The sequence below is a fragment of the Oryzias latipes genome, chromosome 5 (assembly GCF_053564925.1).
Source record: "Oryzias latipes strain Hd-rR chromosome 5, Olatipes_Hd-rR_3.1".
Taxonomy (NCBI): domain Eukaryota; kingdom Metazoa; phylum Chordata; class Actinopteri; order Beloniformes; family Adrianichthyidae; genus Oryzias; species Oryzias latipes.
The window spans coordinates 33645036-33664547 of record NC_136241.1 but is presented as its reverse complement, the minus strand read 5'-3'; the positions used below and the strand labels follow the sequence as shown (position 1 = coordinate 33664547).

The following is a 19512-nucleotide window of genomic DNA, read 5'->3' as shown; positions in this document are numbered from 1 at the left end:
CAGGAATATATAATAAAATTAATATTTTTAGAATTTTGTAAACAATTCTCTAAAAAAAAAAGTTTCCCCTCTTGTCCTGATAAAATATCAGTCTTACTCATATGTTAAAACATGAAAATATTAAAGCACATGGGTTGAAAATAGATAAACGGGAACTGAAAGACAGGAAAAGCCAACACAACTTTGCATTTTCTTACTCCAGAAGATATTCTTATTTTAATATCTGTGGATGTTGGTCGTCTTTCACATCTGCTACGGCAAAATTCAAATTGAATCGAAAACTGAAAGCGGCATCTGCCTTTTCAAACCAGCCAAGCAAATCCAGACGCTTCCTTCACGGTCAAAGACAACTTTCTCTCAAGTTAAAAATTATTTAGAGAAAGTGATGAAAAGAATGAATTATAGTGACAGTTGTTTTGGTTTTTTGGTTTTCTTTGCAAAGATTTTAAAACGATGTCCATCCGATGGTTTATGTTGTCAGCGAGACACATTTCTTAAAAAGGTCATTCACTCAACATTAACTTTTTTTAATATAACCTGTTCTTCAAAGGCCGTCTTAAAATCTGTTTTTAAAATTAATTAAGCATTTAATAGTTACATTTATAATAGTAGTGAAAAGTGGAGAACTACTAAAATCCCAGAAAGAGTATCAAAAATTAATGTTCTGTCTTTAAATAAAACAAAACAAAAATTTCAAATTTGATTCTAACCAAAATTATTTTTAAAAATACATATTCGGTAAAGATTTTCAATCTAATAGAAGGAAAAAAATGAATTAATAAAAGTAAAAGATGGCTAAATAGAAAGGAAATAGAAATTACTGCTAAATGGAGGGATTTCTTGAATTAAATACAAATAAAGAAAAAGGACATATATGTGTGTATCCACTTTGGATGAAGTCCTAACAATACACCTTTAGCCTCCTTTTTTTGTCTAAATCTTTATTCAAAACATAAAAAGGACAGAAAACACAGAACAATACTGTGCATGGTTATAAAAATCACAAAATAAATAAATATATTAAAATAATGTTAACCTCTTCATTAATTCTGCTTAATTGGAGCTCTGTGTCGACATCTTTAGCTAAAATATTAGCTGAAGTCCTAAGAGGATAATCTATAGAGATGAGAAAGATGAAAGGTTTTAACTACCTTTTTGTTTGTACCAAATGAAATAATATCTCATTTGGGCAAGAAATCTTCTTTTTCTAATCAGTAAAACCTAACAGGATGTTTTTTTCTTGTTAAAAAGATCAAATGGAATGAAGTTAGTTGACAATTGTACAGATCTATGAATCTTTCTGACTATAAATGCATATTAGGCCTGCACAATAAATCGCAAATTTATCGTTATCGCGATATCAAGCTGTGCAATACGCGCATATTGCAAAAATTCAAACAAGTGGTTACCTTAAATGTGCTAAAACAATCTTATGGCAGCTTGAAGAGTTCTAAAAATCAAATCAATCTGTTTATGCATTTGACCAATCGGATGGACGCCTTCACCAATCAGAAGGAGCCCTTCTATGTTAGATGTAGACGAGGGTCATTTGGAGCATAATTTAAATTATATTAACTCTTATTTAAATCAAATAGTGAAAGAGAAATTATGTTTTTTGTTTGTTCATGTATCGCAAGTTATATCGTCATAGCAATATTGATCACAAATACGGCAGGTTTTCCTCATATCTTGCAGCCCTAATGCATTTACTTCTAAACGTTTATTTTTTAACTCTTTTATGACTGCGACGGTTTGTCTGCTCTTTTTCCCCCTTTATTCATTGCTCAAGACATTTTTTTTATGTTCTACATGATGAAATTGTGTGAATGATAAATAAATTTGTATTTCCAGCAAGATTTTGCCCATAAAAACTCTAGCTAACCTGATCCAAAGGTTTTGAGATGCCCAAAAAGGCATGTTAACTTAAATAAATCAGTACAAGAAGTTCTGTTAACATTTTGTTTTTAGAGATTCTTGAAAAGCGACAAGGAAAGGGACGTGTTTTGGATCACGTGTGGTAGATCTTGAAGCAGTTTCTGTCCAGCTGAAGACACAGCCCAATTCCACATTTCTCACACATCCATGGGGTGCTTCTTTTGCAGAAATAACACTGCTTCCTCCCCTTACTGGCTCTCTGGCTGGTTTCGATGTCCCGGCCTTTGCTGGTGGGGGAGGGAAAGTGGCCGTCGCCGGTCGTCTGCGGCGGCTCGGCTAGCGGGACGCCCAGTAGCTCTGCGCACAGCTGCTCCTGGAAATCCTGCCGCGACAGAGGCTTCTGCTCCAGAGCCGAGGACAGCTCCTTCTGAATGATGTAGCTGTTGGTGACAGCGATGTCCAGCAGGTGCTGGAAGACTGTCACGTCCCACCTCCTGGTTTTCCTGTGGACCGAGTTGGTGGTCAACATCTGTCCAGAGGTGTCCACCCCTCCCATGTACTTGTTGAACTCGCTCACCGCTGTGGGTCTGGGGAGGGGGGCCCTCTGACTGCGGCCGTCCTCTGTTTTTTGCCATCGCACGATGGTCTCCCCTCCGTGCACCGGATGGACCGTCGTGCAGAGCGACATCTCTCTGGTGTCCATCCACCGGACGTACAGCAGGTCGCTGTCCCTGATCCACCGGATGGACCCCCGCTTGGACTTTCTATTCAGGGCATTTAGTTTGGTGGTTGGGACACCAGTTCTGCCTTGTTTGTACATCCCACAGGCGCCAAACCCCTGCTGGATCAGATGGCGAAAGAGGACCGGGCTGGTGTAGAAACTGTCACAGTAAACGATGTAGCCACTCCCCAAATACTCCCTGTTGACCAGTTCAGCCACCACATCGAACGCCAAGCCTTTTCCTGACGCCCTCTGCTTTTCTCCTGAGTGGAGCATGTAGTCAATGGTGTAGCCGTTTACATCTGCCAGAACAAAAAAATTCAGCCCCCACTTTGTCGGCTTGTCTGCGTCCACGTGTTCCTTTATTTGGAGCCTTCCCTTGGTGGCCACCATCCTCTCGCCCACGGAGATGTGCTGCCTGGGATGGTAGGCCGCTTTGCAACGGCTGCTGATCATCTCCAGGAGACACCGCACTCTCTGCAGCGGGTCATATTCCTCTGTTCCCATTTTCTGCTCATTGACAGCATCTACGTCCGGGTCGCTAAAGTGGAGGTGGGAGCTGATGGTCAGAAATCTGTCCCTAGACATCACTGCTGCAGGGTAAGACACGTGAAAGATGCTGTTTTTCCTCCAGTAATCCGTTATTCTGGGGAAGTTGCATACAGACATGTAGAGCAACAATCCCAGGTATTTGGTTAGCTCCTGAGGGGTGAGGTCCTTCCAGGGAAACGGCTTCCCCGTCTCCTTCTTCTTTTGTGCAAAGCTATTTGTGTTTTCACACAATATTTTCAGCACCTCTGCGTCAAAAAACTGACTGAAAATGGCTCCAGGTGTTTGCTTGCCTGTGGTGAGAGGCGGCTGGACGCCGGGGGTCCGTTTAGGAAGAAATGTTGGCGGACCAGGGTTTGCCGTGTCAGGATCGTCCTCCGTCTTCCAGGCGTCTTGCGTTTGTGAGCGGTTTACGGAGGCGACACCGGCAGAGGTGTTGGCAGGACTTCTGGACCGGTGTTCGTGAAGGCCTGGGCTCCAAACACCACTCCTTTCCTCCTCCTCATCCTCCTCTTCATTCTCATTTCCTGACATCTCCTCATCAGAAGATACTCTGTATGTAGACAGGATGATATGAAGAACACATTAAAAAAACAGAAGGTTCAGCTTGTTTTTGTTCCGCTATGTTCCATTTCATGACATTTCTGTACAGCCTCTTGGCCAGGTCATGTTTAGAAACAAGAACTTGTCCTCTAACATCTCTACCTGGATAAAAAAAGGGTACTACTGCTATTTCTAGGAAAAGATATACAAAAATACCACAAAAGACAGCTAAACAAAAACTAAGAGTATAATTGGACAATAGGGGTGTAAAAAAGAATTGATGAATCAAGTTCTATTCCTAAGTCGACCAAATTAGTCTAAACTACGGTAATCATTTCGACCAAAACCATCATAGAATCATTTCCCAATAAGATAAAATCGATTATAATCAATTTTGGAAAACACTATTTGGATTGAAGAACGGTAGATTTATTTTACAACAACATAAAAATGACCAAGTGCAACACACATGTGATGCAGCAAAAACAGATCAACCATCATTCCAGTCCAATTGTGTGGAAACACTTTGAATTTAGTAGAGTCATGTGACCGTCCAGCGTGTGCTAGAATGTTTCATTGGATTCTTTGGATGTGGAAAAACGTTGTTTCGCCAGAAGCTTTTGCATGACGCTTCATAGTGGCGTGACTTTTTTTTTTATCGTGTACAAATAATGTTTTTTTTAGTTACATTTCGCCATTTAAGTTTACTTTTTAAAATGAGGTGAATTTAAAATAGTAAGATAAACTCATTTTTAACCACTCCTGAAAATAAGAGCCCTCATGTGCTTTTTTAATCCTCCAAAATGCACACACACATCAGACGACTGAGTAAAATGAGGATTACACCTCCTATCAGAACTGTTTATCATTAGATTAAGTTTGAACACGTGTTCTTATCTTCTCCTTCACAAAGGTACCTCCTTTCTGTTTACTGCATTAGAATGATAACTGGATGTTCATCCACACAGAATTTTATTTTGAAAGGAACTTGTATGTGCTCCTGCCAGAGTAAAATAGATCAAAGCTGTAATATAGCCAATTGAAAAATACAACCCTGTTATCATTTAATTATTGTACATATGTAAAAACTACATGTTACAAATAAATGGCTGAATAAGCACAAAAATATATATTTTTAGAAAACTTTGCGGTTCACACTTGGCTTCTCACAACAGTTCTCTTAGAGTTAAAAGTTGCATTAATAGCATAATTCAAGAGACTCTTTAAACAAAGGGTCAATAAAGATCTCACTATCAACTCAATGGGATTTTTTACAATAAATTAGGCCAATAAATCGCAAATTCATCGTTGTCGCAATATATATATAAAGCTGTGCAATATGCATATTGCAAAAGAAAAATTACAATAAATGGTTACCTTAACCCTTGTGCTATCCTAGGCACTTTAACGCTGGGAGTGGGGTCATCTGGACCCCTCAAGACAGTGCGCTGAACCTTTTTTCTTCAATGATTTGTGATCTTCACTGGTGTCCATGGATTACATGAAATCCTCTCCACCTTTGTCATGGTAGGGAGAACACGTCAATGTACAGGTGGGGTCATTTTGACCCCACAAGATAGCACAAGGGTTAAATGTGCTAAAACAGTCTTATGGCAGCTTGAAGCATTCAACGAATCAAATAAATCCATTTATGCATTTGACCAATCGGATGGACGCCTTCACGTTGTTGACCAATCAGATGAAGGTCGTTTATGTCAGATGTTCACCTACTATGTAGACGAGGCGCATTTGGAGAATAATTTAAGTTATAATGAGTCTTATTTAAATTAAACTGTTGCGGTGAAATAGTAATGATGTTTTTGGTTGTTTTGCTGTTTGTTCATGTATCGCAAGGTATATCGTCATCGCAATATTGTTCATGAATATCGCACGATTTTCCTCATATCGTGCAGCCCTGCAATGAATCCAGATCAGCCTTCAACATTGTGTCTACACACATTTCAAATGAAGCTATAATTGATTTTTTTTAAAGTAATTTAAATGTAATTATTGGTGGGAAATCTGAATTGGAATCGTCCTCTTCCAGATCACAGCCCATCAATCCCCCCGGGGATTCTTTCCAGGGTTTAATCAATAAACTCCAGACTGGCTTATTAAAAGAGAATAAAAATAAAAAGAGCCAGTCTTTTGAGCAGCTCTGTGAAACGGACTTATCCAAAAGATTCAGCTCCCTCCAAAGTGCCATGAATCCCATTGCTTTAAGGGGTAAAGTGGGTGAGAGGCCGGCATGTCTTAAGGATTATTCCTTTTTTCTACCCCCACCCCATCCAGTTTTAGGAAGCCCACTAGTGCCATTCAAGGGGCAGGTTCACGCTCTTTGCATGGAGCCTGGCTTTTGGTAGAAAAAATAAAAATCAAATAATCAGAGCGTAGCTTGTGTGGACATCCCTAGGGCATCTCATGGACACGTACGTATCACGGGCACGCCCCCTGCATAAAGAATTTGGGCAGCAGGGATACATTGAGCGCATTTCAGTAATGAATGGAATATGACAGCATCCTTAAAGTTAAAGTCCCATTAGCTGTCACACGCCTAGGTGTGTGAAATTTGCTCTCCGCATTTGACCTGTCCACTGGGGGAGCGGTGAGCTGCAGACACAGCCGCGGTTGGGAACCGTTTGGTGGTTTAACCCCCCCTAATCCAACCCCTTAATGCTGAGGGTCAAGCAGGGAGGCATTGGGTCCCATTTTCAGTCTTTGGTACGACTCGGCCTGGATTTGAACTCACGATGAAGGGGCGGACACTCTACCAAAAGGCCACTGAAATGATTTTTGATTTCAGATTTCTTAAAAATACTTCAGGATACACTTATCACACGACAATTGCACGTTTCATTTTTGAGACGTCCCTTAAAGTGGTCGAACAAGCCACGAAGACACACCTGAGCTCACCTTGAGATGGAGTAGTGACCACTAACTCTAATTTATGGATCCCATGAGCGTTTTCTTCAGCCTCAACAAATACAACAAAAAAATAAAACTTAAAAAAGGAACAAACTTGACTTTGAGAGCATAAGCGGGAGAAATAGAGGGAACAGAGCATGAGAAATCAAATGCCTGAGAACAACTGGCAGCCCTGGTCAGTGAAGGGGCTGTTATACCACTGTTGTGTACGTATATATTGCGTCGTTATTGTGTCAAATGAAATAGATGATTCACAAAACACAATTGTGAAACTACAGTTAAACGAAACTTGATGACAATGAGCTAATTAGAGAGGAAGCCTAACGCTAAGAAGTATTCCACAAACATTGTTAGGGTAAATCTAATCATAGGCATCTTGTGCACACAAAAGGTTTTACTTACGGCATCTGGAATGAAAACACACCCCATGTCTCCTCCTCTTGTTGATCTATTTCGTATTCCTCCTCCGAATATCTGGCAGGAGCTTTCCTCTTCCTGGTTGAATCCCTCGACATGTTTTTCCCCCCACTACACTAATATATATGTAAAAATTCCCATTAAACCAACAAAACTAAACCCTCTCAATAGACACCTCTCCGTCGTCTCTTTAAAATCCCGGACTACGTCACTGCTGCAAATCTCAAAACAAGCGCGGGAACCACTGCGTTTGCCGTAAAGTGTTGCAAATCAGCGCAAATTTATTTTTCAGTGGGTTCAGAATCTGTTGAAACTACGGCAATTGCGTAAACAGTCGAAGACTTACGGTAAATCAAAGGGCTTTTGGTGTTTTTATGTCTGCCTCCGCTGTTAATCCTTTAATGCCAGAGATGTCCCCGGCGATACGACCTCAAACCTGCTCTTCGAAAAGACCGTAATAACCGTCTGGGCAATTTCCCTAAATCTAACGGATTCCGAAGCCGAGAAGAGGGCACTTAAAGTGTTGCACACTTATAGACGCGAAGCTGCTCTCCTCCGCGGCAGAATCAGCAGGTTTACGCCAATTGCGTAAGCACTTTACTACTGTAAAGTATTGCATATCAGCGCAAAGGTGCTTATCTCCGCTTTAGAATCCGCTGGAATTACGGAGATTGCGTAAATCCCTGAAGAGTTACGGTAATTCAAAGAACATCAGGGAGTTTTTAGACTATTTATCACCAGAACAGAAAGTTGTAATAATTTATTTAAAGCTTGTGGTTACTTCCTGTTCGTTCTATTGGGAAACACGAAAAGATAAAGCCCCAGAGTGGTGGGAAGCTTTTCTCGTTGTAATCATCATAGCTAACAGTGGCGATAATCAAACTGGAGACATATTTTTGAGCGTAGAAGAAGAAGTCGGCGGAAGTGACAGGACCTACTTTCTTCAATCTATCTGAAAATGGCGGCGTCCGTGTGCCGTGTCGGGAGCACTGTAGGTCGAGTCCTCGCCAGAGCCCGCAGCGTAAGTGTAGTTAACTAGTTACGTCTAGTTCTTAGCGACTCAAATCTGATGCTTTCTGTTGCAAAAATCACGTAGTAGAAGGGAGTCATCATAGACAAGACAACTAAGCTAACCGGTTAGCATTTTTGAGCTAGTCGTGAAGGTAAAGGTAAAGGTCAGTGAACACAGGAAGATACATCCCAGTTAATCTTCCAACTCTGCAAATTAGATTAATTTAGAGAAAAATGTAATCTCCGTTGATAGAGTAGTTGTTGACTAATTCAATTCATGGATTTTTTATCAGTTTGTCCTCAATTTGTCCTCACAGCCGTATGCTAGCGGAATTAGCATCGTGACTTTAGGGCAACAATGTCAGACCGACTTGCGAGTTTTTCGTTTTTTCCTTACATTTATGCAAAATAAACAATGTTAATGTTTAAAGACTGAATGTATTTAGTGTGATGTCACTAGTTTTCCTCACCTATTAGTTCCTCAAGTTACAGACATTGATGCCAATAACTGCAATCTGATCCTAACTAAATTTACTAAATCAGCAAAAAAAAAGAAGAAAAGAAAACACGTCTAACACTTCTTTTCACTAACCTTTCTTAAATAGAATAGCTCTATTTATATAGTTCTTTTCCCAGAAAGACTCAAAGTACTTTACAAAAAATAAAATCAAAAACACAGAGGTAAATACAACAATAATAATAAGAAAAGCAGTAAAACGTAAGTCAAGGACTAAAATCAACTAATTTTTTTTTAGCTGTCCTGAATAAAAATGTCTTTACCTGAGATTTAAAACACCTAACAAAGCAAATCTGACACAACGGCGATGGGAGGAAGATCTAAAGACGAGGAGCTAGAGCTTGAAATGAGAGATCTCCTCTGATCTTAAAGCCGCTTTTTGAAACGCTTAAAAGATTTTGGTTGGAAGACCACAAGGATCGGGCCGAAGAGTATGGGGTTAAAAGGTCAGATATGTACGCCGGGCCTTGACCGTGCAAGGCTCTAAAAACTAAAAGAAGAATTTTAAAATCAATTCCAAATTTGACTGTTAACCAACGTAAAGCAGACAACAGAGGAGGGGTGTGTGTCCGTTGACTGGTTCCTGCTAAAAGCGTTTTGAGTTTTGAACAAGCTGATGACGGTGAAAAGAGGGTTGCAGTAATCTAAAAGACAAAAAAAAGCCTGAATAACTTTTTCCAGGTCAGATCGAGACAAAGGCTACGTTCACACTGCAGGCTGAAACGACCCAATTCCGAATTTTTTGCCCCTAAGCGGCCCAATTCCGATCTTTTCACGACAGTCTGAATGACACAGATCCGATCTTTTCAATTGCGACCCAGGCCCCGTGGGTTTGCCGTCCTGAATCCGAATTGTAGCCGTTCTTTTCAATTGCGACCGCCGTCTGACCGGCCAGGCGACTTGATTCCGAACCGTACGTCATCGACACGCAACAAACGTCATCATTTTGCGTTAAAGTAGGCAGGAACGAGAACGTAAACATCAACCATGGTGGACGATGCTGCTGAGATCAGTCAGTGGAAGGGAAGCGAGATCCCCGATTGGATTAATATTTGGGCTGATCGCTCTTTTCAGGCCAAACTCCAGGGCTCTTATTGCAACTGGGCGGTTTTTGAAAAATTTTCCAGATAAATGGCAGAGCGCGGTGTTGAACCTTTACAGCTATAACTTTTTTTTCTTTCTCCCCTTCCGACCGTCACCGTGCTCAGAAGCGCAGGGGACCCGAGGCGATCCTCCTCCTCCTCCCTGTTCTGATCCTTAGATTCTCCAGAACGGGTTGATAAAGAGTCCATAGCATTTATTTTGGGGGAAACCTTCTTTTATTACCGTCCTCCGTAACACACAACATGAATGCCCGCACACACTGCCCCCCCCCCCTATTCTCTATCGCGGCACGCGCTTATCGCGGCACGCGCTTGCACACACACACGGGGCGCGCGGGCCCAACACATACACATTCCTCTTCCACTACAGTGGGTACAGACGATCCCGACTCCAATGCCTTCTTAAAATGAGATGATTGTAATTGTGCTGCTCCTTCGTGAAAATAAATTTAATATTACAAAAAGAGTTCCGCTTTTGACAACACTGTTGTTGACAAACAAGTGACGTCGTTCACCGTTGAGTATTCTTCTGGCTTCTGCGCATGCGGGTCTCGTTTGGGTCGTGTCACGGTCACACTGGAGATCACAAAAGTTCGGATTTACTTGGAAATGTGAACGGTCTAGCAAACAATTCGGATTTTTTCAAAAAATCCGAATTGAGCATTTAGCCCTGCAGTGTGAACGTAGCCAAAATACTTTTTCTTTGCCACGTTCCTCAGATGATAAAAACAGTTTTTTATCATGTGTTTTGAGTGAGCTTCCAGAGACATAGACTCGTCAAACAACACCCCAAGACTTCTGAGGTTTGACTGGACAGACTTGTCTTCTGTGTTCCACCTGAGGAATATTTGACGTTTAGTTTTGTTCTGCATTATTAGCCCTGCTTTTTTGCTCTGTCGCCACAAAGAACTCTTGCCATTTTTGTCAGATTTTACAGGCTTTTTTGAAGCCTGTGTTTAACTTCCCATCTAACCTCGTTCACCATGTTTTCTGTCAATCATAAAGGCGGTGAAAATCCCACCAGCTGTTTCTGACAACTACATCTTGTGTACTATTGAGAAATCCTCAGGGGTTACTTTTAAATCGAAACTCTTGCATCCTCCCAGCCCCTCCTGCTGTCCTTGCGGCGTGGACAGGCATCCGTTAACTTTGCCCAGTGCCTGCTGGGAGCCCCCGAGACCCATCTCACCACCCTGGACAACGGTTTGAGGGTTGCTTCTGAGGACACTGGACATGGCACTTGCACTGTAAGAACACACCAACTGGTGTTTATGTCACACGTGCCACAGTCTCAGTTAAAGCCCTCTTGCTGTCACAGGTTGGACTGTGGATCAGCGCTGGCAGTCGCTATGAGAGCGAGAAGAACAACGGAGCTGGCTTTTTTCTGGAGCACATGGCTTTTAAGGTAGACCTCATGGACTGAAGTCAGGAACATGGCTTGATGTACCACGTGTTCCTTGGCTTCTCCTAAACGTATTTCCGTCTGCTCCATTAGGGAACAAAGAAGTATCCTCAAACAGCCCTGGAGCAGCAAGTGGAGTCTATGGGGGCTCATCTGAGTGCTTACACGTCCCGTGAGCATACAGCATATTACATGAAGACCCTTTCCAAAGATCTGCCGAAAGGTGAACAGACTTTCAAACAACCACATCACAAGTTTAGATTTTTAGTTTTGTAATAAATGAACAATTATATTGATTACAAAGCTATGTGTAAATTGTGAAATCTTTTAGTTCAGAAGATGTTTTTAGTTTCCTTTAACTGAGTCAGATGTGTAGCTATAGAGGCGTTCTGCGTTGTTTTCTTTACGTTTCTTGGTATTAATCGTGTCTTTCTTGTCCTCCAGCTGTGGAGCTGCTGTCGGAGGTCGTGCAGAGCTGCTCGCTCAACGAGGCAGACATAGAGCAGCAGAGGGGCGTGGTGCTGCGGGAGCTGGAGGAAGTTGAGGGCAACTTGCAGGACGTCTGCCTGGACCTGCTGCATGCCACAGCTTTCCAGGGGACTCCTCTGGGGCAAAGCGTCCTGGGCCCCTCTAGCAGTGCCAGGTCAGACTGTCGGAGCATTGTATTGTTTCAGAACAAGCACAGTTTTTAAAACCCAAATTTCCCATCAATGGAAGAGTTTGTGGTTAAACTTCCTACATTTATTATGAACCTCCAGGAGTCTGAGCCGCCAAGATTTGGTGGATTACATCAACAGCCATTACAAAGCTCCTCGCATGGTGCTGGCTGCTGCTGGAGGTAGGGCTTCTTCATCCTGATGAGGAGCAGCAGGTAACCTCTGGAGTTTCACAGAGAGGCTATTTGTTGATCCGATCTCCTGCAGGCGTGAGCCACGATGAGCTGGTTGGTTTGGCCAAGTCTCATTTCAGCGGAGTGTCTTTCGAGTACGAGGGGGACGCCGTCCCCGTGTTGTCACCCTGCCGATTTACTGGTAGCGAGGTGAGAGGTCGATGTTTTCATTTTCTGAGGATAGATTTGATGGAAAAGGAGTCAGCTGCTGGACGTTAGGATGGATTCTTTCTGCTCGTGTGGCTGAGGACTCGGTGTCGAACTGTCCCGTCTGGTTTCTGCCCCTCCTCAGATCCGCATGCGGGACGACGCTTTGCCTCTGGCACACATTGCCATTGCTGTGGAGGGTGCGAGTGCCGCCAGTCCAGACATCGTTCCTCTCATGGTGGCCAACGCCATCATCGGCAGCTATGACCTCACCTTTGGCGGTGGAAAGGTTGGAAGAAAATGACTTATTTTCCCCTAGTTGAGTTATTTGTTTATTTATTTGGAAAGGAAGCAAAGATTCATCATAAAACCTGTTTTCATTCTATTCCATACTTAGAAAAGAATTTATATACTTTTCATTCATGGGATTTCAAGAAAGGACTTAATAAATCTACAAAGATTTGTGTATTTTAGAAGAAATTGTTTTTAATCACAGGATTTTTTTGTCCTTTTTCTGTTGTACCAGACAGTAATTTTACCATGTTTGAAGCTATGCAACACTGTCAGATATTTATTCTAATCTACAATTATGTTTTCTAAGGTTCAATGACTTTTATTTTTATCCCAATGTTAAATGTTCTAATTAGGATTAACAGTCATGGAAAACACAGAAAAGTAGAAATAAAAAATGGATACATTTAAATCTACAGGCCAGAAAAGTGTTGAAAATGCGCAAAATAACCCCAAGTACAGAGTTAAAGGTAAAAGTGATTTAGTTACTGTACAAGCTGTGTAAGAAATGTTCACTGTGGGAGTTCATGTCTGCTGGTTTAAAGTGATGTGGCTGTGGGAGGCCTCCACTGTTGCTGCAGGGGGTGGGAGGTGTTATTCACAGTGGATGTTAGTTTGGCTGGCATCCTTCAGCCCGGGACAGAACCGGATCTCCTCTTCCGATTCTTGAGTCCCTTTCTGTCTGCGGATCTTCTCGCAGCACCTGAGCAGCCGCCTGGCCCGCCTTGCAGTGGAGGAGAACCTCTGCCACAGCTTCCAGGCCTTCCACTCCTCCTACAGCGACACCGGCCTGCTGGGCATTCACTTTGTGAGCGATAGGCACAACATCGACGACATGATGCACTGGTCCCAGAATGCCTGGTGAGCAGAAATGTTGGAGCTCCGCTCCTGAGGAGGCGACGCTCCTCCGTGACCTTCCCAACGAACGCGTTTGCTCTCCTCTCTGCAGGATGAACCTGTGCACCACGGTCACGGAGAGCGATGTGGCCCGAGGCAGAAACGCTTTGAAGGCCAGTCTGATCGGACAGCTAAACGGTACAAACTATCCGCATAAAAGATGTAGAGAACGGCGAGGAGCGGCAGTAACAACCTGTTGACACTTTAGGAACTACTCCAATCTGCGACGACATCGGCAGACACATCCTGAACTATGGGCGGCGCATTCCTCTTGCAGAGTGGAACTCCCGCATCGACGTGAGTCAAAACGCCGCGTTCTTTCATTGTCTTCGTTGGGCTTCACATTTACAGATCTTTACGTTCATCCCTGTCTAGGCCGTGACTCCCAGACTGGTGCGGGACGTCTGCTCCAAGTACATCTACGACAAGTGTCCAGCTGTGGCGGCTGTCGGTAAGAAGCGTGTCCTTTTGAGGTTTTTCTGAACCCAAAGCGATGACATCACTAATCACGCTCGTCCTCCAGGCCCCGTCGAGCAGTTACCAGACTACAACAGGATGCGCAGCGCCATGTACTGGCTCCGGTTTTAGGGTGACCTGCCAGGTCGGCCCGTGTGTTTCAGGTCCGCTCTTCAGCCACATCCCTCCCTCCATCAGCGCGGCGAAAGTGACCTCCTGAGGACAGCTGTGTCGGTAGAACGTCATGGGCAGCTGTCAGTCTTCTTCACTCATCTACACGACAGCCTCAATTCAGAACAGAACCAGTGTCCAACCAGAGTATATTTATGATTTCTAAAGCATTTCTTTCTGTCCACTATTGTACATAACAGAAGCTGTCATTCTGACACAAATAAAAAAGATTGGAAATACATATTTCTGTTGTTTATTTCCCTTCCAATTAAATGATTTGGTTCCTTTTCAGTTCTGATGTTACATTTTGCTGTAGTCTCGACGCGCTCATGTTGATAAAAATGGACTCACAATACCAGTTAAATCAGGCAATATAAAATATCTAGGTATTTATTTTTCCCCCAAAATATCAGAATTGGTGCAGCTAAACTACACCCCATTACTGAAAAACATACAGGACGATCTAACAAGCTGGACCAACCTGCCTCTGTCCCTTATGGGCAAGGTAGCCACAGTTAAAATGAAAATCTTACCCAAAGTTAATTATCTCTTCTCAATGATTCCTACACAACCGCCATTAAAATGGTTCAAAACATTAGACTCATCCATATCAAGCTTTCTATTCTGAACCCAGAAAAAACTGAGGTCATTATACTTGGTCCTAAAAACCTCAGAGATGCTCTGTCTGCTCAGATAGTCTCCCTGGATGGTATAAGTATAGCCCCCAATTCCACAGTTAGAAACCTTGGGGTTTTACTTGACCAGGATTTATCATTTAAGGCTCACATATCTCAGGCGTGTAGAACTGCCTTTTTTCACCTGCGGAATATTGCTAAGATCAGAAATATACTTTCTAAGAGTGATGCTGAAAAACTCATCCATGCATTTGTTACGTCGAGGCTGGATTACTGTAACTCCTTGTTAGCAGCGTGTCCTAAGAGTTCCTTAAGAAGTCTCCAGCTTGTTCAGAACGCAGCTGCTAGATTGTTAGCTGGAACCAGCAGAAGAGATCACATCACTCCTGTGTTAGTTTCGCTCCATTGGCTCCCAGTTGATTCTAGAATTAAGTTCAAGATCCTCCTGTTAACCTATAAGGCCTTACATGGACTGGCCCCGTCCTATATTAAGGACCTCATAGTCCCTTACCAACCAATCAGAACACTTCGCTCGCAAAATGCAGGACTGCTTGTGGTTCCTAGAATTAGTAAAAGTACGGTTGGAGGTAGAGCGTTTAGCCACCAAGCCCCTGCCTTATGGAATAAACTCCCAGCTCATGTAAGAGAGGCCGACTCAGTTTCTACATTCAAAGCTAGACTGAAAACATTCCTCTTTGGACAGGCTTATTGTCAGACTAGTTAGTATTCAGAGATTATTTAACTTAATGTTAGTTTGTTTAAATTAAACTTAATAATAACTATTTCTTTTAAAAGGCTGCTAGAAGTTGAAGCTGGGGTAACTATGGTACACTGGGGTTCTGTCCTCTTTCCTGTTTTTACTTCTACCCTTCCTCTCCTCTATTCTTGATCATAATTTATCATTTAGTTCTCCATGCCTCTGTTTGGTGCAGTGCGATTCATGTATTGTCCCTCTTTTCCTCTCCCCTCCTGGGGAGTGGGAGTGCTTCCAGACTCCTGTTGGCTCATCCGTGCTCCAGTTCCTGACCGTTTACCTCGCCTTTGCTCCTGCTCCTACACCTGGCTGTGGATCCTGCCTCTGGCTCATCTCTGGCTCGTCTCTGCTCTGTGCCTGACCGAGTACCTCGTCTCTGCTCCTGCTCCTACACCTGGCTGTGGTTCCTGTCTCCGGCTCGACTCGCGCCTTTGACTGTCCCGATAACCACGGCTGGATGAAGCTCGTCTGCTGGACTTTTATATATGTAGTTGTAGATTTAGATAAGTTAATTCTTCTCTAAGATTTCTGGTACATCGCCTGTCCGTCCTGGGGGAGGATCCCTCCTTCATGTGGGCACCCCTGAGGTTTCTTCGTTTTTTCCGGAATCCGGTTTTTTTGGGAGTTTTTCCTTACCGCGAAGGGGGGTCTAAGGGCAGGGATGCCAGTATAGCTTAGTCAGTTTGTTAGTTCATTTTAGTATTTTTCTATTGAACTCTTTGTATTCGTGATCCTTTTGATTTCATGTTTTACTTCGAAGCCCATCGAGACGACTGTTGTTGTGATTTTGGGCTATACAAATAAAATTGAATTGAATTGAATTGAATTGAACAATAAACCTTCAAGAATTAGTCTAAAAACTTTAAAATCTGCAAAAAGCTGTGGAGGATTAGAATTACCTAACTTCCACAATTACTTTCTTGCAAATAGATTACAATACATCTTAAAATGGTTAAAAAATAATCCAGAAACCAACTCATGGTTAGACTTGGAACAGGCGTTATGTGGAAAGATCAACCTGTCAGATCTTCCATTTATTAGCCAAACAGTTAAAAAACAGGATTGTTTCAAAAGTATTAATATAAATGCCACTTTAACAGCCTGGTGGGAATTTCTCAAAATATCAAAATCATCAATTCAACCGTGCAAAATGACACCCATCTGGAACAACCCAGACATCCTCATAAACAAAAAAATTATCCACTTCCCAGCTTGGCAAGCAGGGGGCATAAAACAACTAGAGCACATAATTATTGATAGAAGATTCATAACTCCCCAGGAACTTCAAGACAAACATGGAATATATAACTTCTTGGAATATCAGCAACTTAAATCAATTATTACTAAAAAGTTTAAATACAGAAACAACGATTTAAAGCTACCAGATGTAGTTACCACTCTGATCAATTTCTCAATGAATAAAACTCTCTCCAAAATATACAAACTTTTATGTAATTTAGATAACAATATTTCACTTCCGACAACAAAATGGGATGCGGATTTGAGCATCAGCACAGATGAAAGTTTTTGGTCAGAACTTTGTCTAAACACCTTTAAAATGACAAAAAGTCCAAATCTGCAGCTAATCCATTTCAAAACTCTTCACAGAATTTACTACACTGGACAGAGGATGTTCAAGATGGGTCTCAGTAACTCAGACATTTGTCAGCACTGTGACAGTAATCTACCCGACAATTACATGCATGCACTATGGTTCTGCACGCCTGTCCAGGCTCTCTGGCAGCAGGTATGTGCCGATCTATCAGTCTGGCTTAAGGTTTCAATCACAGCTTCACCGTCACTTTGTGTGCTTGGTGACATGAGTGCCATCGATGTAGAAGGAGGATTAGGCTCCATCATTTTCATAACTCTTTGCATTGCTAAAAAAACTATTTTAATAAATTGGAAAAGCAAAAAAAATATAAATATAAGTCAACACAGAAATCTGCTGCTTGATCATATCAGCTTGGAAAAAATGTCAGCCCAAAGTTCAAGTAACTTTGAAAGAATTCGGTCTCTCTGGTCTCCCATAGCTAACTCCGTGACTTAGGGGGTGGGGGGGGCATGGTCGTCGCTGCTCCTTGCCCTTCTGCCGTGGGCCGGGGTGGGGGTCGGGGCCTCCGGTGCCTGGCCGGGGGTGGTGGGGGCTCCGTTGGTCGGGGGGTCGGGTCCGGCGCCTGGGTGGGGCGGCTTGGGGCGCTGCGTGGTCCTCTGGGCTTGGGTGTGGGGGTGCGTGGTGGGGGGGTGGGGTGGTGGTCTGGCTTGGCTTGGGGGGGTGGTCCCTTTGCCTGTGCTGGGGGGGGTTGGCGGGGGGCGCTGCTCGGGGGGGGGGCCCAGGGGCGCTGGATGGGCTTCCCATCTACACCTGGGGCTGGGATCGGCCCTTCCCTGGCTCTGGGGCGGGACGGGGCAACCCTCTTGGGGCCCCCGGTCGCTCTGGGTGTCATCCGCTTCGGCTGCGGGGTCTGGGGGGGGGGGGGGGGGTCTTTTCGGCCCTGTCCTGTGGGGGGGCATTCTGGGGGAGGGGTGGGGGGCACTATTGGTACGGGGCAGGGGGGGTTGACGGGTCGGGGTCTCCGCTGAGGCCATCGGCGGTTTCCCCGGCCGGTTGGCTGCCTCGGTCCCGTCGAGGCCTGACCAGAGCTCTTCTAGGGCCGGCGTTTGGGGGTGGGGGCCTGGGCTTGCTCCGGGGGGGGCCGGCGCTTTCTGGCTCCTCTCTCTCTGTGTGGGGGTGGTGGTGCTGGGCCTGGGGTGTCTGCGCCGCCGGGGGTGGGGCCCCGGGGCTGGGTGGGCCTGGCCCCCTTGCTGGGGGGGGGCGGGGGACAGCTGTTTGACCACCGGGGGACAGTCTATCATCTGTCCCCAACTTACCCCCTTCCTCATATAACCTCATAATAGGGTGAGGGGGTGGGGGGCTTAGCCTGCGATCAGCCTTGGGGGGGGGGTTTACTAGGCAGTGGCCCCCCTCCTGTGGTTGCCGTATGGAGTGGGCCCCCCCTCTTTCGGTTTTATTTGCACCTTAGACATGTAGGGCCCTTGGTAGGGGGGGTGCTTGGACATCACTGCCAGCAAGCAGCGGATGTCCTCCTAGCACCCTACCCGCCAATTTTAACCGCACCTTAGACATTTAGGGCCCCTTGGTGGGGAGGGTGAGGGGACGTTACTGTGAGTAATCAGGAGATGTCCCCTTAGTGCCCTACCCGCCAATTTTAACCGCACCCCCCTTAGTACACACACCCCTCCCCCCTCAATATATACATCCCAACATAAACACACACACATGCACACACACACCCTTTCAAACACACATACACACACACACATTTTGCAAGGAAGGTGGGACCTGGGTCCGTCTGTCCCCTGCCTCTTCCCTGGTGGGGGGTACGGGCCCCTTTGCAGCGGCGGCCGTGTCCCCGGGGTGCCGGCTTCCTGGGCCCGGCGGTGCTCTCTCTGCGCGGTGGGGGGGGTTCACATTACATCTGAGCCGGGGGTGTCTGGTCCCTGGGGGGTGGGTTCTGGTCCTTGCTCCTGAGTGCTGGGCCCCGCCAAATTTCCAACTGTGGCCGAGCCTGGTCGGGCCATATTTACAACACCCCTTGTGGGCCCTCTTTTTTCCCCGGGGTTCCCCCCTCCTGGGCGGGGGCGGCGGGCCCCTGCCTCGCTCCTCCCTGGACCAACCGTGGGCCGGGCGGGTGGCTGCCTGGAGTGCGGAGCGGGTCTCCCTTGGGGGGTCCTGGCTCGTACCTGGGGTTGGGGCGGGGGGATGCCCGGAACTCCTGGGTGGTGGTGGGGTGCTCGTTTGGGGCTGTGGGCGTCCTTCTCCGGTGGGGCCCTGCGTTGGGTTCTCCCGGCGCGGTGGGGGGGCTGCTCTCCTGGTTGGGCTGGGGCGGCGCTCTCTTTCCCTCCGTGCGTCCCTGGCCTCTGGCTCTGGGGGCCTTGCGGCGGCCTTGCTGGCCCTGGCCTGGGTGGCGGGCTTGGTCGCCCGGGCGGCGGTTGTTCCCTGCCGGTTCCCGTGTGGCGTTGGGGGGATTCCGGCTGCCGCTGCTGCTGCGGTGGGGGTCTTGGGGTGGGGATGGCTGGGCACTCTCCCTCCTTCTTTTCACGTTCCACCATCCATTTTAGAAGAACATAAACACTCACCTGAGCACTGGTGTTAGCTCACCTTTGCACTAACAGTTTGCATGACTGAATGACTGAAATATTTCACAC

The 19512-nt window shown here is 45.1% G+C and overlaps 2 protein-coding genes across 4 annotated transcripts; one reads left to right on the top strand and one right to left on the bottom strand.

The window, feature by feature from the left end:
- Window positions 1-924: 924 nt before the first annotated feature.
- On the bottom strand, window positions 925-7599 carry LOC101163734 (piggyBac transposable element-derived protein 4). 3 transcript variants are annotated; one of them, XM_078947770.1, is made up of 3 exons: window positions 7016-7140; window positions 5066-5205; window positions 925-3698 (listed from the first exon to the last, which is right to left on the bottom strand). In XM_078947770.1, exon 3 carries the CDS (start codon window positions 3677-3679, stop codon window positions 2009-2011), a length of 1671 nt encoding a protein of 556 aa, XP_078803896.1. In that variant the 5' UTR covers window positions 3680-3698; window positions 5066-5205; window positions 7016-7140; the 3' UTR covers window positions 925-2008. The 3 variants fall into 3 exon arrangements, with proteins under 3 accessions (XP_078803896.1, XP_011473943.1, XP_078803897.1); XM_011475641.4 differs by lacking the exon at window positions 5066-5205 and having other exon boundaries at window positions 7016-7599; XM_078947771.1 differs by lacking the exons at window positions 5066-5205; window positions 7016-7140 and adding an exon at window positions 7377-7592 and having other exon boundaries at window positions 931-3698.
- Window positions 7600-7881: 282 nt separating this feature from the next.
- Window positions 7882-14155, top strand: uqcrc1 (ubiquinol-cytochrome c reductase core protein 1). Its single transcript, XM_004069302.3, has 13 exons — window positions 7882-8051; window positions 10768-10908; window positions 10980-11066; window positions 11157-11286; window positions 11508-11706; window positions 11822-11901; window positions 11987-12102; window positions 12245-12388; window positions 13091-13251; window positions 13340-13425; window positions 13496-13584; window positions 13663-13738; window positions 13811-14155. The coding sequence occupies exons 1-13, from the start codon at window positions 7989-7991 to the stop codon at window positions 13873-13875; spliced, it is 1437 nt and encodes a 478-aa protein (XP_004069350.1). The 5' UTR covers window positions 7882-7988; the 3' UTR covers window positions 13876-14155.
- Window positions 14156-19512: the final 5357 nt, after the last annotated feature.

Excerpts from the sequence above, each read along its gene's own strand:
- LOC101163734 (XM_011475641.4), bottom strand. The coding sequence starts at position 7,128 with ATGTCGAGGGATTCAACCAGGAAGAGGAAAGCTCCTGCCAGATATTCG. Across the intron at positions 3,699-7,015 it reads GTGTTTTCATTCCAGATGCC|AGTATCTTCTGATGAGGAGA; the intron begins GTAAGTAAAACC and ends GTCTACATACAG.
- uqcrc1 (XM_004069302.3), top strand. The coding sequence starts at position 7,989 with ATGGCGGCGTCCGTGTGCCGTGTCGGGAGCACTGTAGGTCGAGTCCTC. Across the intron at positions 10,909-10,979 it reads CTGGACATGGCACTTGCACT|GTTGGACTGTGGATCAGCGC; the intron begins GTAAGAACACAC and ends TTGCTGTCACAG. Across the intron at positions 13,585-13,662 it reads AGTGGAACTCCCGCATCGAC|GCCGTGACTCCCAGACTGGT; the intron begins GTGAGTCAAAAC and ends ATCCCTGTCTAG.